The 17,629-nt window shown below is 43.4% G+C and overlaps 1 protein-coding gene across 1 annotated transcript; it reads right to left on the minus strand.

The window, feature by feature from the left end:
* Nucleotides 1–6,780: 6,780 nt before the first annotated feature.
* Nucleotides 6,781–15,304, minus strand: LOC109919347 (transmembrane protein 205-like). The gene is made up of 4 exons (XM_020519342.2): nt 15,194–15,304; nt 11,750–11,868; nt 10,783–10,946; nt 6,781–8,429 (listed from the first exon to the last, which is right to left on the minus strand). The coding sequence occupies exons 2-4, from the start codon at nt 11,847–11,849 to the stop codon at nt 8,127–8,129; spliced, it is 567 nt and encodes a 188-aa protein (XP_020374931.2). The 5' UTR covers nt 11,850–11,868; nt 15,194–15,304; the 3' UTR covers nt 6,781–8,126.
* Nucleotides 15,305–17,629: the final 2,325 nt, after the last annotated feature.

Consider the following 17,629-nt stretch of genomic DNA (forward strand, 5'->3'; position numbering starts at 1 on the left):
TCTCACTGGGTGTCAGTGTGCTCCATGCTGGGCTACAGTCTCACTGGTGTAGTGTGCTCCATGCTCAGCTACAGTCTCACTGGTGTCAGCATCTCTCAAGGGCAATGTAAAAAATGCTGGTCTTGCCTTTGGCACTCACGTTCCATGTAAAGAAAACAGCATCCTTTGTACTGTTTGGGGTTAACGGTCTGTTACAAAAAGACAATATTTCCTTTGTGAGTTTAACTGGCAGTTGTTGGTAAACTCTTAAAAGGCATCATAGTCTTCCTATCCCTACCCTCATCTCCCTGTTCTGGTCATCCACAGGCCCTCAAACCCATCCTCACCTCACCCACCATCCTCCCAGACTCATACTCACCTATTCCTCCCCAGACACTCAGTGAAGCCCTCATGCACCTAAAGCTGTTAGAATAATAGAGTGGTTATGGTGGGGGAATTTTAACTTTCCAAACGTAGACTGGAACTGCCATTGTGTTAGGAGCTTAGATGGAGAGGAATTTGTTAACAGTGCATGAGAAAATTTTCTTATTCATTATCTGGATATACCTACTAGAGAAGGAGGAAAACTTGACTTTGTCTTGGGAAATAAGGCAGAGCAAGTGACTGAGGTATCAGCACTTTGGGGCCAACGATCATAATTCTATTCATTTTAAAATAGCTATGCAAAAGGATAGACCTGATCTAAAAGTTAAAGTTCTAGATTGAAGTAAGGCCAATTTTAACAGTATTAGGCAACAACTTTCAATAGTTGATTGTGAGAGGCTATTCATGGGTAAAGGGATGGCTGGTAAGCAGGAGGCCTTCAAAAACAAAATAATAAGAGTCCAGAAGGTGTGTGTTCCTGTTAGGGTGAAGGGCCAGGCTGGTCAGTGTCGGGAATGATGGGTGACGAGAGAAATTGAGGCTCTGGACAAGAAAAATAAGGCATATGTTAGGTATAGACAGCTGAGTTGAGTGAATCCCTAGAGGAATACAAGGCAGTAGCAGTATACTTAAGAGGGAAATCGGGAGTGCAGAAAGGGGACATGAGATAGTTCTGGCAAATAGGGCTAATGAGAATCCAAACAGATTCTCTTTTAATACAGTAAGGACAAAAGAGTAACTAGGGAGAGAATAGGGCCCTCTAAAGATCAACAAGGCCGTCTATGTGTGGAACTGCAGGAGATAGATGAGATATTAAATGAGTATTTCATGTCAGTATTTACTGTGGAGGAAGGATATGGAAGCTAGAGAACTTGCAGAAATAAATAGTGATACCTTGAGAAGTGTCCATAATACAAAGGAGGTGGTGCTGGACATCTTAAACCACATAAAGGTGGATAAATCCCCCAGACCTGATCAAGTGTATCCCAGAACTTTGTGGGAAGTGATTGCTGGGCCACTTGCCGAGATATTTGTCATCGATAGCTGTGGATGAGGTACTTGAAGACTGGACGGTGGCTAATATGGTGCCACTATTTAAGAAAGGTGGTAAAGAAAAGCCAGGGAACTATAGACTGGTGAGCCTGATGTCAACAATAGGTAATTTGTTGGAGGGGATTCTGAGGGACAGTATTTACGTGTATTTAGAAAGGCAAGGACTGATTAGGGATAGTCAACATGGCTTTGTGTGTGGGAAATCATGTCTGACTAACTTGATTGAGTATTTTGAAGAAGTAACAAAGATGATAGATGAAGGCACCTTGTGGTGCACCCAAATGTATAAGGTGATGTTCAGAGGAGAAGCACAGAATTGGTTTAATTTCCCTGTTTTAACGGAGATGAGCTGTAGTTACAGCACTTGTCCTCACACCGGTCACTGGTAAAGCCCAGCACCAACCAGGCATTTTCCAGCTCAGCCGCTCTGTCTAAAACCATGCTGCAGCTAAACATTATTTAATCAGTGTGTGTCAGAGAGAGAATCTGTAAAAGGTTGTGAGTGCAAGGTTTGAAAGTGGTGTGTGAGTGTGAGAGTGTGTCAGTGTGTGTGTGAGAGTGTGTGAGTGTGTGAGTGTGAGAGTGAGAGAGAGTGTGTGAGTGTGAGAGTGAACAAGTACTGCCACTTCAGCTGGGCGGTAACAGAACTCCTGTAAAAGGTGATGGCTTCAAATGTTTCAATTCATACAGTTAACACACATTATTAAGATCAAACCAGTAGGAAATGTAAGATATGATCAGAAATAGAACATTTCAAGATTTCATGGGACATAAAAAGGTAAAGAAAATGTTTTAACAAAATGAATAATGTGACTTGGCAGATCTTGGCAGTGCGGATGGGGCAGGGTTTGTAAGGAGCATCCAGGAGGGCTTCTTGAAACAGTATGTAGATAGTCCAACTAGGAAAGGGGCCGTACTGGACCTAGTATTGGGGAATGAGACTGGCCAGGTGGTCGATGTCTCAGTAGGAGAGCAGCTCAGGAACAGTGATCACAATTCAGTCAGCTTTAATGTACTGATGGATAAAGATAGGTGTAGTTGTCAGGTGAAGGTGCTAAATTAGGGGAAGGCTAGTTACAACAACATTAGGCAGGAACCAAAGAATGTAGATTGGAGGCAGATGTTTGAGGGCAAATCAACATTCGCTATGTGGGAGGCTTTCAAGTATAAGTTGCTGGGAACTCAGGACCGGCATGTTCCTTTAAGGATGAAGCATAAGAATGGCAAGTTTAGGGAACCTTGGATAACGAGAGATATTGTGAGCCTAATCAAAAAGAAAAAGGAAGCATTTATCAAGGCTAGGAGGCTGGGTACACACAAAGCAAGGGTGGAATACAAGGAAAGTCGAAAGAAACTTAAGCAAAGAGTCAGGAGGGCTAAAAGAAGTCATTAAAAGTCATTGGCCAACACGATTAAGGAAAATTCCAAGGCTTTTTATACATATACACAGATTAAGAGGGTAGCCAGGCAGAGGGTTGGCCCACTCAAGGACAGGGAAGGGAATTTATGTGTGGAGCCAGAGGAAATGGGTGAGGTATTAAATGTGTACTTTGCATCAGTATTCACCATAGAGAAGGACTTGGTGGATGATGAGTCTGGGGATGGGTGTGTAGATAGTTTGGGACATGTTGAGATCAAAAGGGAGGAGGTATTGGGGTCTTGAAAAACATTAAGGTAGTCAAGTCCCCCGGGCCTGATGGGATATACCCCAGAACTGAGAGAGGCAAGGGAGGAAATCGTTGGAGCCTTGAGGGAAATCTTTGTATCCTCACTGGCTACAGGGGAAGTCCCAGAGGATTGGAGAATGGCCAATGTTGTTCCTTTATTTAAGAAGGGTGGCAAGGATAATCCAGCTAATTACAGGCCAGTGAGCCTTACGTCAGTAGAAAGGAAATTACTAGAGAGGATTCTTCGAGACAGGATTTACTCCCACCTGGAAATCAATGGGCGTATTAGCGAGAGGCAACATGGCTTTGCGAAGGGGAGGTCATATCTCACTAACTTGGTTGAGATTTTTCAGGAAGTGATGAAGATGATCGATGAGGGTAGGGCAGTGGATGCTGTCTACATGGACTTCAGTAAGGCCTTTGACAAGGTCCCCCATGGCAGGCTGATACAGAAGGTAAGGTCACACGGGTTCAGAGGTGAGCTTGCAAGATGGATAATAAAACTGGATCGGTCATAGAAGACAGAGGGTAACAGTGGAAGGGTGCGTTTCTGAATGGGGGGCTGTGACTAGTGGCGTTCCTCAGGGATCAGTATTGGGATCATTGCTATTTGTAATATATATAAATGATTTGGTGAAAAATGTAACTGGTCTGATTAGTAAGTTTGCCGATGACACAAAGATTGGTGGAATTATGGGTAGCGATAAGGACCGTCAAAGAATACAGTAGGATATAGATCAGTTGGTGACTTGGGCAGTGAGATGGCAGATGGAGTTTAATCCGGAAAAATGTGAAGGAATGCATTTTGGAAGGTCTAATCCAGATGGAAAATATACAGTAAATGGCAGAACCCTTAAGAGTACTGATAGGTAGATGGATCTGGGTATACAGATACACAGGTCACTGAAAGTGGCAACGCAGGTGGAAAAGGTAATGAACAAGACATATGGCATGCTTGCCTTCATCGGCCGGGGCACTGAGTTTAAAAATTGGCAGATAATGTTGCAGCTTTATAGAACCTGAGTTAGGCCACATTTGGAATATTGTGTTCAATTCTGGTCGCCACACTACCAGAAGAATGTGGTGGCTTTGGAGAGGGTACAGTAAAGATTTACCAGGATGTTGCCTGGTATTGAGGGCATTAGCTATGAGGAGAGGCTGGAGAAACTTGGGTTGTTCTCACTGGAATGATGGAGGTTGAGGGGGGACCTGATAGAGGTCTACAAGATTATGAAGGGCTTGGACAGAGTGGATAGGCAGAAGCTTTTTCTCAGGGTGGAAGAGTCAGTTACCAGGGACCATGGGTTTAAGGTGTGAGGGGTAAGGTGTAAAGGTGATGTATGAGGCAAGTTTTTTACACAGGGTGGTGGGTGCCTGGAACTCGCTGCCAGGGGAGGTAGTGGAAGCAGATACGATAGTGGCTTTTAAAGGGTGTCTTGACAAATACATGAATAGGATGGGAATAGAGGGATACGGTTCCCGGAGGGGTAGGGGGTTTCAGTTGTGACGGGCAGCATGTCGTTACAGGCTTGGACGGCCGAAGGGCCTGTTCCTGTTCTGTAATTTTCTTTGTTCTGTCTAGAGTTTGCTTGTTAAGCAGGGACTGCAGGACACCAGCTGGGTCTATAATCTCTTTCTTGCCACATCTTTACTGACTTCAGTCAAGCAGCTCACTCCCAATTACAGCTTCTGTTTTCTAGTAATCTAAAAATAAATTGTATATCACCATGTCAGGTTGTACCTATAGACATCCTTCGCCATTTATGCTCCAGCTGTATTGGTTCAGTGAGAAACCAGCCTAGCTGGCTCTTGAAAAGCCCAGTTGGAAGCTCTGTCGATGCTGGGGAAGGTCATAGTTCTGAGCACAGTGACCCCCACATCAGACACTCACATCAGAAACAAGGCCACTTCAGTCTTCACTCAGTCTTTGATGGTTTCCTGCTCTGTCTTACATAAATTGTGAATTCCCTGAGGGGATAACTTGACCCTTGTGGCAAATGTGGATCAATAGAGTATCTCACATGGACAGTATCACAGCTCATCCTGTTCTGTCACCACCTGAAGTTCATACATGCACATGCAAATACAGATACGTTACAGCTCAGAGCACTCCTGTATTCAAGAGGAACATCTCAGCTGACTTTCCTCATTCCAGCTCTTTAAGATTAACTGTGTAGCTCCTGTCACGACCTCAGTCACCAACAGCAATGGTGACATAGTCCATGGTTGGAATATGAGATCTTCCTGCTTTATCTCCTAACTACGCAGAGACAGACTCAATCTCTATGCCAGAAGTATGCTTTTACTGGAATCAGTAGTTTCTTCCGACCCTTTATCCTGGCTTACTTCTTGGGTAGAATTGCAGCGGGAGGACATATTGAGGATTCGTTTCTGCTGATTGTTTTAGGCAGATAAAAATACAAATGGCCCATACCTGGTCTGAGTGTGTATGTGTCCTGCCTGCAGACGGCCCTTTGGTTAATGCTTCATCATGACCTGTTTCCTGGACAGTTTTTGTCAGTGTTGGTTTATTCTTGTCTCTGACTGTCGTGGCAGAGGGAGGAGACAGAGCCCATGACCACCTTAGCTCATGGTGGTGACAGGTGCAGGGTGCGTGGAATCGTCTTAATTGGCCCACACAGCACTTTCTGACCTGAACTGATACAGCCAGAGTGACTGAAACTCCTAGGTGTGTAAGTAGGGATCTGACTGCCTGGTGTGACTGTACCTGGGCCCAGTCTCCCTGGAGAGGGAGCAAGTATTGTCCAGAGCTACTGTCAGGGGCAGCCCAGGATATACAGTGAGGATAATATTAGATAATCTCTTTGTTTGATCAGACTTTTGTATTAATTATTGTATTAAAGGCGGCTCCTCAGATGAGAGAACACGTTGTGTTTGTAGGTTGGTTACTGACCCAGCACTGTAGCATCATCCTGTTTGGTGTGATCACATCAGACACAGTCACCCAGAATATCAGCTCCTGTAGAACATATTCAGGAAAGCAATGATGGAAATACTCAGCAGGTCTGGCAGCATTTATGTAGAATAAGAGAGTTAACATTTCAGGTCAGTGACCTATTCACAGAACCAGGAACTGTTAGAAAAATTATAGCTGCTATGCAGATGAGATGAGTGCAGAAGGAACAAAGGAAACATTTGTGATATGGGCAGAAGATGGGAGACACCAGGTGACAAGTACAGAGCCAAAGGGAATGGGAAATGAACTAAAAGTATGTCCAGAGGAGGTGTGAATGGCAGAATGATGAGTAACTGCAATCCAAAAGCAAAAACACGATTACAATTGAAATGTAAAGAAAGGAAACAAAATGGGGACAGGGATTCTGATTTGAATTGTTAGCCTCTTAGTATTGAGTCCAGAAGGCAGTACAGTGCTGAATGGGAACATGAGGTGCTCATTCCTCAGCCTCATTGAAAAAACATAGGAGGTCAAGGATAGAGATATTGGTATCAGAATTAAAATGACAGGCCACCGGAATGGTCATGCTTATGGTGATGTTCGATAAACAGAGGGATTCTGCAAAGCTGCATCACCCAATCTGAATGTGGTCTCCCCACCATGAGGAGACCATTTTGGCAGCACTTTATTGCCTTCTGGGCTCAACACTGACCTCAACCAGAATCAGACCACAATCTCTGCAATGGTTTACAGTGTTCATCATCAGCCCTAAACTGGTGCTGCTTTTGGATGATTGCTGTTTATTATTCAACCAATCACACCGATCACACAACTTGTCAATGTTGTTTTGAAATTACACACTGTCCTGCTCCTCCCAAGTTTGTAATTCTTTCAAATTTTGTGTCATCTGTACACTAAGATCGAGATCATTTATAAAAATGAGGAAAAGCAAGAGACCCAGGATGGACCCCTGGAAACCTGGTGACAATCTTTACTCCAGCCTGAACTATTACTCTGTATCCTATCACTCAGCCAGTTTCATGCCCTATGGACACTCCTTTGTTTATTTACATGTCCCAGTCCCAATACTTTCAGCCCATCAATAATAACTCTTTTGACATTGAATCTATCCTGCCCCCTGTTCTTTCACAACACACCTTGCTTTTTTTCCCCAGCTGCCCCATTTCAGAAACATTTCCCAGTTTTGATGTAAGGTTATGACCTGGGACATTAGTTCTGTCTCTGAGTTTTTCTGACACTTGCTGTTTATATTTCAGATTTCCAGCGCTCACATTATTTTGTTGTTGGACACGGAAAGTTCCACCTTCCTGTATTCATCAGATACTGTGATTGTGAATTAATTTGTTCTGTGCTGACAAACAGAGAAGCCTGGGGGCCTTAGAACAGAAATCAGTTTAGTTTTTCTAACTTGTGTCGAGCAGTTCCAGGAACGGCGCAGTGGATTCACATTCAAAGTGATTGCCTTCTGCAAAATCCCAATCACGCATATTCACAGCAACTTCATTGCACATCATGATCTTTCCATTGCCTGCACACGTTCTTTTGCTGCTGCTGGATCCCAGGACCGTTTCCAGCGGAACTGAGTGATACCAACCTGCTTCACTTTGCCCTCAGCACTGACCACAACCAGCTTCTGAGCAGGGTTGAATAGGTGAATCTAGTCACAGCTCACATAAAAAAAGAAAATGGGAATTCCACAACAAGATCCAATAAAGGTTCCCCAGAGAGTGCTGCAGTGTATGTTACCATTTCGTCAAGTGTGATTGTCAATTTCACACAATATCAACCAGGGGTTTTGTGTTGTGGAATTACACTGACACGGAGCCAAAATGTCCCAAACCCACCCCATATAGCACACAAGGCACTGATGCCAACAAAGGCTTTCACTTGTACTCAGGGCTAGAAGGACAATGTGCTATGCCACTGTGCTCCTCAGACTTTGACGCTTTTAGAAATGGAGCTGTTTCCTGTTGCTGAACAGTAATTGAAATATTTAAACACAACGATCAAAATGGAAATTACGTACAGAGGTTACAATGTCCAGGATATCACAAAATTCCGAAAGAAAGTCCTCAGCAGACACAGAGGAAGATAGCAGAGATTTTCTAGAAAGTCTTCAGATTGGTTGCAGTGTAGAACAGATTGACTCCATTGCAAATAACACAGATCAGGTTACATACCATGGACAGGACATGGTACTTCACAAAGCTCCGGCAGAGTCTCAGGTATTTGGGGTCCTTCTTCTTCAACCTTTTGTAGGGCTCTCGGTTAGTCCCAAACCCAATCTCCTGCCCCAAGTGGTGTTCCTTCTCAATCTCATGCATCTTAAACATAATTTCTGATGTTGTCTGACCAAACCACTGGGCATTGAGTGCGGAGAAAATCACACAGACGAAAAAGGATGTTATCTGTGAGAAAACAGGAATGACTAGGAGTGAGATGAATTACATTCACATGGATTCCAATCAGTTTTCCCTGAGCCCACACATCTCCTGCAGAAGAGAGGACAGACTCTCCACCCCAGCTCTGGTTCAGTCATGCTAGTTTTCAGCACACATCCACAAGGAGTTAATGAAAAGGAGCTGTCTCTGCTGGCAGCATGGGAGGTGCAGACACAGATGTGGCACCCCTACAGCACTCTCCTAGGAGAGTGGACAGCCTCCATGAGTTGACATCTTGCTCTGGAATTCCAGTTATACAGGAGCATGCAAGTGAGAAACCCGGGGCTATCAGAGACAGAGCTAGATTCATTGGAACTGATTGGATTTGGTTAGTAATCCCCAGGTCATAATGGATTTGATCCTAAAGTCTTGGTTTGCTAAGGGGATAGTACACATTGGTATTCATTTGTACAAAAAAATCCTTAGATTCAGGAAAGCAGTCTAGAAAGAAGCAATGTAACCTTGTTACTGAAGAAGGGAGGGAGGAAAACAGGAAATGATAGGTCAATTATCTTGACGTCTGTCATGGGGGAGGGTGTTGTATTCAATTATTAAAGAGGTTATAACTGGGCGCTTAGAAAAACTCAAAATAATCATGAGAAGTCAGCAGGGTTTGTCAAAGGGAAATCATACTTAACCAATTTATTGGAGTTCTTTGAAGGAGTAACATGTGCTGGATAAAAGGCCAACTGAATACAGGCTGTACTTGGATTTCCAGAAGATATTTGAAAATGTGCCACATCAAAGGCTGTGGGGTATCATGATGTAGGGATAACACTTTGACTTTTGGCTGGCTGACAGGAAACAGACAACATACGTAAAAGGGTCTTTGTCTGATGTGGCAAATGGAGTCCTACACATTCTGTGCTGTGGCTGAAACTTTTTCCAATTCGCATCAATGTCTCAGATGAGGGGAGTGACAGCATGATGGCTGCATTTGCAGGTGACCCTGAGAAAGGTAGGAAAGTTGTGAAGATGACATAAGGACATTACAGATAGATATAGTTGGGTTGAATAAGTGGGTAAAAATTGGAGTATCATGTGGGAATATGTGAAGTTGTTCACTTTGGCAAGAAGATTTTAAAAAATCAGGGTATGACTTAAATGCAGGATGACTGTGAAATTTTGAGGGAGAGAAAGGTTTAGGTGTTCTAGAGCAGGAAACACTAGAGGTTAGATGCAGATACAGCACATTATTATGAAGGCTATTGGGACACCATCCTTTATTACAAGGGGAATTGAACATTAAGGATGTTCTGCTTTAGTTGTATCGGACATTGGTGAACCCACATCTCCTACACTATGTGCAGTTTTGGTCTCCTTATTTAAGGAAGGATGTTAAATCATTGGAAGTGGTTCAGAGGAGGTTTACAAGACAGAGTGACTGGGTTGTCTTATGAGGAAAGGTTGGACAGGCTGGGATTGTTTCCACCAGAATTCAGAAGCATGAGGGGTGACTTGATTGAAGTGTATAAGATCCTGATTGGTTTTGATAATGTGGACGTGGAAAGGATGTTTCGTCTTGTGGTTCAGTCCACAACTAGGAGGGACTGTTTTAAAATTAGGAGTCAACCTTTTGAGGACAAAGATGAGGAGAATCCTTTTTCTTTCAGAGGGTTGTAAATCTTTGGAACTCCTTACCTCAGAAGGCAGTGGATTCGGGATCATTAAAGTATTTCTAAGGCTGGGGTAGAGACAAATCGATTCCCTCACTTAGCAAAACTTAAGGTTATTGTGGATAAATGGGAAATGTGGAAGTCGAAACACCAACAGCCTTGAAGGACTGAAAAGCCCACTTCCAGCTCCTTTTTCATATGTTCTAACTCCTTGCCCGTTTATCGTAGAATTATTTTTCCACCCTAATTTGACAAATTTTCAGTAAATACACTTTGTGTTGACTTCGTTGATAAAGTTAGTGAACTACAGAAAATGGTCCTGCCCTCTGCCCTCCCTGTGTTAAGTTTAACTGATTCCAGCCATGGGAATGAGGGTGAACAATATAATTGATCTCAACACTCCTGGGCTGGGGTTTGGCAGGACAATCATCTGGGGATCTCTCTCCTGTTCACTATCCACTGGTTCCTGTTGGAATGTGAACAGGGATACTAAAGGAAGGTTGTATGTGTCAATTGTTGTGTGATTATCTCTTGCGTGAGAACTGAGGAGACAAGTGACAGGCAGAATCTTGAGCAGCAAGATTCCGAATCTTCAGAAGAGCAGGAGAAACAATTAGAAACTAAAGCAACTATCTATTTTTGTATGTGGTCTCCGAGTCACTATATCTTATCTTTACAGCATCTGTACATTGTCTCTCAGTTACCTGAACAGTTTCATCATTGTTGAGTAACTCATGTGGGTGATACAAGGCATAGAGAGCCAGATTGAGGAATGAGCCTCCGAGGACAGAGTAGAGATAGTAAGGAAACAGACTGCCTTGAACCAAGCCAAACGTATGTCTGCTAACACTGTTAATCAGAACAAAACCTGAGGAGAAAGAACAGATTTAAAACTATAAACTCTGACACTACCTCATGGACAAAGCTACAGATTCAAAGTCCCAATCGCAAGGTTTAGAACCGATGTCAAGAAAATCTTCTTTACATATAAAGATGCTTCTAGCAGTGATGTAGAGGTGAAAATCATTTCAGTAACAACAGAATGCTGCGAGGAAGGTGGATGGGGAGGGAGTAGCAAGTGTATTTTCAGACGGGCCAAATAATCTCAATCAATCGTCATTATCTTGTGACTCTCTCCAATTCCTCTTCCCTTTCAATCTGCTGTCTATACTTGCTGGTGCTCAGACCAATGCAGCTGAGACCAGGAACACTGGGCTGCAGTCTCAGTTTGTCACTGCAATCTGCGAGAACCATCAGATACCAGCAAACACAAACCTGCACGTCACGTGCTTTTGGGCACAACTCTCAGCTTTAAGAGCTTTCCAGGACAGGATAGAACTGAACAACAACTCCAGGATTGCTAATGATTTGCTATGATCTGCCTGCACTGCTTGCAAAATAAAGCTTTTCACTGTACCTCGGAACATGTGACTGCAATAAATCAAATTAAATCAAATCACAATATCAAGCTACATTCTGTTTTAAAGAAAATACATCTTTAAAGAATATGTAACAAAATCATATAAATATTAAAAATCATTTCATAAATAAAATGAACTGCCAATTTTGTGAGACAGATTCAGATGATAATTTGTGATCAAAAGACTTAAATAGTTCACAGCAAAAGTACACAACCTGATTAACTCTGCAATGTGCTCTTTCACATCTTACCCGATATGAACGAGACCCATATCTGCATACCCCAGGAGGTAGACAGTATAATCAGATGGGCTGTTTTGACTAGGTTAGTTGGATCTCCTTCTGTTGGCATTCTGTTATCTCGACAAGCCCTGTTTTATTACAATCAAAAAGAAAAATTAGTTTAATCCAATTTACTTTCTTAACTCCAGTATTCACCTCTCCTAAGATGTCAAATTTTGTTGGTGACATGATAACCAGAAGCTGGCACCCGTCCAGAACTGTGTCCAAGTGAAAAGATTTATTAAAGAAAAGCTTCTATTTTAAAATAAATGTAAAAGACTGCAGATGTCAGAAATCAGAAATAAAAGTAGAAAATGCAGAGCGAGTCAGGCAACATCTGTGGAGAGAGAAACTGTTCATGTTTCAGGGCTGTGATCTGTTATCTGAAATGAATCGTCATCTCTCCCAATCCTAGGTGCTATTTTTCATGTGTCAGTCTTGACTTGATGGTAATATACGTATGTCACAGCTAGGAGGTTGTGGGTCCTTGCCCCACTTCAGAGACTTGACTCTATAATGTTGGCTGACACTTCCACAAAATGGGCACAGTCAACTACTGTTTGTGTGAGGAAACTTTTTGCTGTTACGAAAGCACTTTATATTTAATATTTCATTTGAGGGCTTACATTTTGTAGGATTGTGAAATGGATTTATCCCAGGTTTTGTGGCAACATATGGATTGGTTTCTGTAGTAGAAATCACTGTGAACATTTTTTTCTTAAATAGGACTTGTGCAGGAAACACAGTAAATTCTTTCAATCACTCTTCCAGAATGCTGGGACTGGAGGATTTAAGTTATAAGGAGAGGCTGGATAGGCTGGGACTTTTTTCACTGGAGTGTAGGAGGTTGAGGGATAACTTTATAGAGGTTTATAAAATCATGAGGGGTATAGATAAGGTGAATGCCAGGTGTCTTCACCCTAGGGGGGGGGATTTCAAGACTAAGGGGCATAATTTTAAGGCAAGAGGAGAAAGATTTAAATAAGACACGAGGGGCTTTTTCTTTTGCACAGAGAATGATTTGTGTGTGGAATGAACTTCCAGAGGAATTGGTGGATGCGGGTACTGTTACAATGTTTAAAGGACATTTGGATAAGTTTACGAACAGGAAATGTTTGGAGGGATATGGTCCAAATGCAAGCAGGTGGGACAAGTTTAGTTTGGGATTATGGTCAATATGGACTAGAAGGACTCAAGGGTCTGTTTCTGTGCTGTATGCCTCTGTGAGTCTATAACAAATAGGCTGCATTTTGAACTCACACCGAGAGTGTTTTTTTCAGAAACAGAAGAGTTCAGCCGGCTAGTATCTTCCTCTCAGGCCTTTCCTCCCCAACTGAAGACGAGAACACACTCCAAGCCAAACACTGTCCAAACAGCTGCTGCAGGACTTCCTAGAGATCACATGATTTGATAACTGGCTTTTTTTTTCTGGAGACCTCCTGCAGTGGCTCTTTTGACTGCACTGTGTATGTTTGCCTGCAGTTACATGGAAAACTCTGAGCACATGTGTGCGATGCATAGATAACAAATGCTGAGAGGCATGAGGTTATACTGAATGTCTCCTCCCATTCCTCTGGTGGCACTGACTGATCAAATTCACAACTATCTCTTCCCTGACATCTAGCAGTACTTTCTAGGTGAAATCACCTGGCACAGGAGTGGCACAGAGTGAGCCATCTACACCTGGAGCCCTCTGACTAACTCAACAAGAAACAACGTGACTGACTATTGAGAAGGATCTACATCATCAATCTCACCATTATTGACATCAGATCACAGCCAGTCCTGCAACAGGTTCCTGAATCCACATGGTTAACGAGGTGCGGGTGATGGTTGGGGTTACTGAAACTGTTACAGACGACGTTGTGGAGTGACTCTACGCTGTCTCTAGCCTGGGAATGCTGTCCCATGTCTCAGTGACCAGAATCATTTACAGTGTTGCCTGACTGCAGCCCCTTTCAGTCTGACCACAATTGCTTTTAGCTGTCGGCTCAAGATTCTGTTTGGTCACCAATCTGAATCATTAACTCTGTTTCTCTCGACAGATGTTGTGTAGATTACAGATTCTGTTTTGATTTCAGATTTCCAGCTTTCAAGCTTTCACTGAAGGATGGTCCACATCAACAAACTTTTATAGTAACCACTAACAATATAAACTCTTCATTGGACATATTACTAGGATTAGGTTCGGCACGTATCTCATGGAGTTCAGAAGAATAAGAGGTGAACTTATTGAAACATACAAGATGCTGAGGGGTCTGGACAAGGTGAATGCCAAGAGAATGCTGCTGCTTGAGGGACAGACTGGAAGTAGGTACGTCATTTAAAGATAACAGGTCTTGCATTGGAGACTGAGATGAAGAGAAATGTGTTCTGTAACGGTTTGGTAGTCTTTGGGACTCCTCACGAGAGAGTGCGCTGGAGGCAGATTCTTTGGTCCAGGGGTAGTAGGAACTGCAGATGCTGGAGAGTCTGAGATAACAAGGTGTAGAGCTGAATGAACACAGCAGGCCAAGCAGCATCAGAGGAGCAGGAAGGCTGACGTTTCGGGCCTAGACCCTTCTTCAGGAAATGGGGGAAGTGAAGGGAGTTCTGAAATAAATAGGGAGAGACGGATACGAGGGAGTTGCAGTGGGAGAGAGATCCACTGAGGTCTTTCCAGAGGGAGGAGGGTAACCGCCTCCCACTCTCTCCCTGTTTATTTCAGAACCCCCTTCCCCTCCCCCATTTCTGATGAAGGGTCTAGGCCCGAAACATCAGCTTTCCTGCTCCTCTGATGCTGCTTGGCCTGCTGTGTTCATCCAGCTCTACACCTTGTTATCTCTCTTCATTGGTGCAGGAGTCTGATTGCTGGAGATTAGATGAGGGTGGGCAGTGGAAAAGTGAAGAGGCGGGGTCAAAAAGGGAGGGGCGGGGTCAACAAGGGAGGGGCGGGAACGTGTTGGAAGGGACAGTAAAAGGGCGTGACCAGAGCGGAGGGGGCGGGACAAGGGCGTGACCAGAATGGAGGGGGCGGGAGCACGAGTGGAGGGGGCAGCACAAGGGGGGGGTCCGGGGGGGAGGGGGGCGGGGCAATGGCGGGGGCCTGTTTGGGCGGGTCACCTGACCCAAAACGTTAACTCCGATTTTTTTCTTCACAGATGCTGCCAGACCTGCTGAGCAACTTCTGTTTTTGTTTCAGGTTTGAAGGAGCTGGTTCAAGTTGAAAGTGGCAGGATCAGGAGCACACACCGTCACACGGTCGCGTGAAGCCCGGACGGTCAACTGTCAGCGGTAGCCGGAAGTTGGGAGGGAAGTGGACATTTGAAGGGTTTTGGGAGAAGGTGCGGATGCTCGCCCGAACTGTTTTTAACTGACGCTAATTGGCCCTGAAGCTCTCAGCTGGTCGGCTGTCTGACAGCTTCTCTCACTCACCTGCTGCGTGCTTCAGTCACCGAGCCGCAACCACTCTTGCTTGCCCCTGATTGACAGGTGCGGCCTTCAATAGACAAATAGCCTTGGTGTGATTGACATGAAACATGCCCGGGCCTTCCGGCAATGGAGCCAATGGTGGGCAGGTAGGCGGAGCTTCCGGTCTCCCCGGTCAAAGTTTGGTTGAGAGACTTCTCGGCAGCCCCGCCCTCTGTCGGTCTTACGGAGGCTCCTGTGTAACAAACCATTCAGCGCCGACGTAATGCGTTTGTATTTAATTACACGGTTTGAAGTCTGGTGGTGGTGCAAAGCTACTACAGGTAAGTGAATCAGGGCAGCATGGAAAAATAATCAAAAGATATAACTTTAGGAACAGAGAATTTTAGTTTAAATTGTTTCTGTGCCTAAAAGAAACCTTGCAAGTTGAATATTCGTTATAGTTGCATTGTAGTCATAGAACTTCTAACTATAGGGTCATACTTCTTAATTTGACACTGATTTGTGTTTTTTTGCATATCTTCAAATCAAGTGAGTTAGTGAATGATTGATGGTTCCTGTAAACTGTAAAACATCTCCAAATACCACACCATGAAACTGGACAGGTCTCATTGATCCTTCATAGCTGCTGGGTCACAATCCTGGAATTCCTCAATGTGCACCATAGGAAATAGCAGCAGGAGGTAGCCTAGTGGTATTATTGCTAAACTATCAATCTAGAGACCTAGGTAATGTTCTGGGGACTTGGGTTTGAAACTTGCTGGGACAGATGGTAGAATTTTTAATTCAAGAATAATCTGGAATTAAGAGTCTAATGATGACCATGAATCCATTGTCAATTGTCAAGGAAAGACCCATCTGTTTCGCTAATGTCCTTTATGGAAGGAAATCTGCCATCCTTACCCGGTCTGGTGATTCCCTACTGCCCTCTCAGCAATTAGGGATGAGCAATAAATGCTGGCCTAGCCAGTGGCTCCCACGTCTCGTGAATGAACTAAAAAGAAAAGGTAACTTATTCGGTCCCTTGAGAGTGTACTGCCATTCAAATTGATCAGAACTGATCTCTTATCTCCGTTCTATCCCTGTATCCCTTGATAGCTTTAATTTACCAGGGAGTACTTCCAGCACACAACTGTAGCAGTTTTAGAAGGCATCTTTTCAGGCTAACTAGGAATGGGCAATAAATTAACCACACATCAGGAATAATTTTCCTTCAAATTCAGTGTGAACCAGTGATGGGACAGTAGTTTGGCAAACAGACTAGTCAGGCACCCATTTCAAAGCAGGTGACAAGCAGAACCAAGTGACACCTGTCCTGTTAGACTTCAGTACTATTCAATATAATGGCATGAGTGAAAAATCAGGATCATAATGACCTAATGAACAGCAGTTAACATGAACAGACAAGGGATATATCCAGTTTGACTCACCTCCCTATCACCCCTTGATGTGATTTTTCCTTAGCTGCCAAAAATAAGTCCCTAAATGGAACCCAAAGCTGTGAAATTCAGTGTAAAAGTTAGGACTCGATAAGATATATAAGCAATACTTCCCAAACTATATAACATTTGAAAGTTATGAACATGATCCCCAATGGCAACAGAAGCAAAACATCATAATGACATTTAATATATAATTATTAAAGTTTGAAATATGGTATACCATTATAAATATGAAAATCTGTGTTTTAAATGAATTTATTAAAAACAGTTATTATTTTATGTATTAACCCGCCCATTACTTCATCTGATCCAATCTGTGGAACTTGATGAGGAAGCAATGAATACTGTTGATGTTAACATTTGCATTCAGCATTACTTGATTTATAGCAAATCAAGTTGCCTAAAGGACAACATGACATCATTGATTTTAATGTGCTACAAATTCCCAAATAAACTTTTATTTTTCTTCTGAGGGGATCGGTCTTTCTCTCATCTCTCAATTTACCCTCACTCCCTCCTCAACGCACACACAAGCAGAGGTCACTTTCTCAGGGATACCTAGGGATGGACAATAAAGGCCAGCAACACTCACATTCTATGAGTAAATGACCCCCACTCCCCTTACCCATACACTTAATCACCCTCACCAACATAGAGTTTATCAGCCTCATCACCGCGCACACATAGGTCAGGCAGCAGGGTTTGTGGGGAACTTGAGCTCTGAAAGTAACATCTTTCAGTGTTCTTGAGAAGAAGGCTACCAATGCAGAGGATGGACTCAGTCGAAAGATTCAATAGGAGAAGGGTAGCAGTTTATTTCACTTCAATAATGTGCAGATCATAACAATAAAGCTCAACGTGATTAAATGAAACCAAGATTCATGAATGAATGAGGAGGGTCAGAAGCTGCCTGCACCTCGTTGCTGGTGTGTTTTGGAGAAAGAGCAGCTCACAATTGAATTTGCTGTAATTGCTGTAATTTCTGTAATCCACTGGGCTC

The sequence above is a fragment of the Rhincodon typus genome, chromosome 38, assembly GCF_021869965.1.
Source record: "Rhincodon typus isolate 14 chromosome 38, sRhiTyp1.1, whole genome shotgun sequence".
Lineage (NCBI taxonomy): Eukaryota > Metazoa > Chordata > Chondrichthyes > Orectolobiformes > Rhincodontidae > Rhincodon > Rhincodon typus.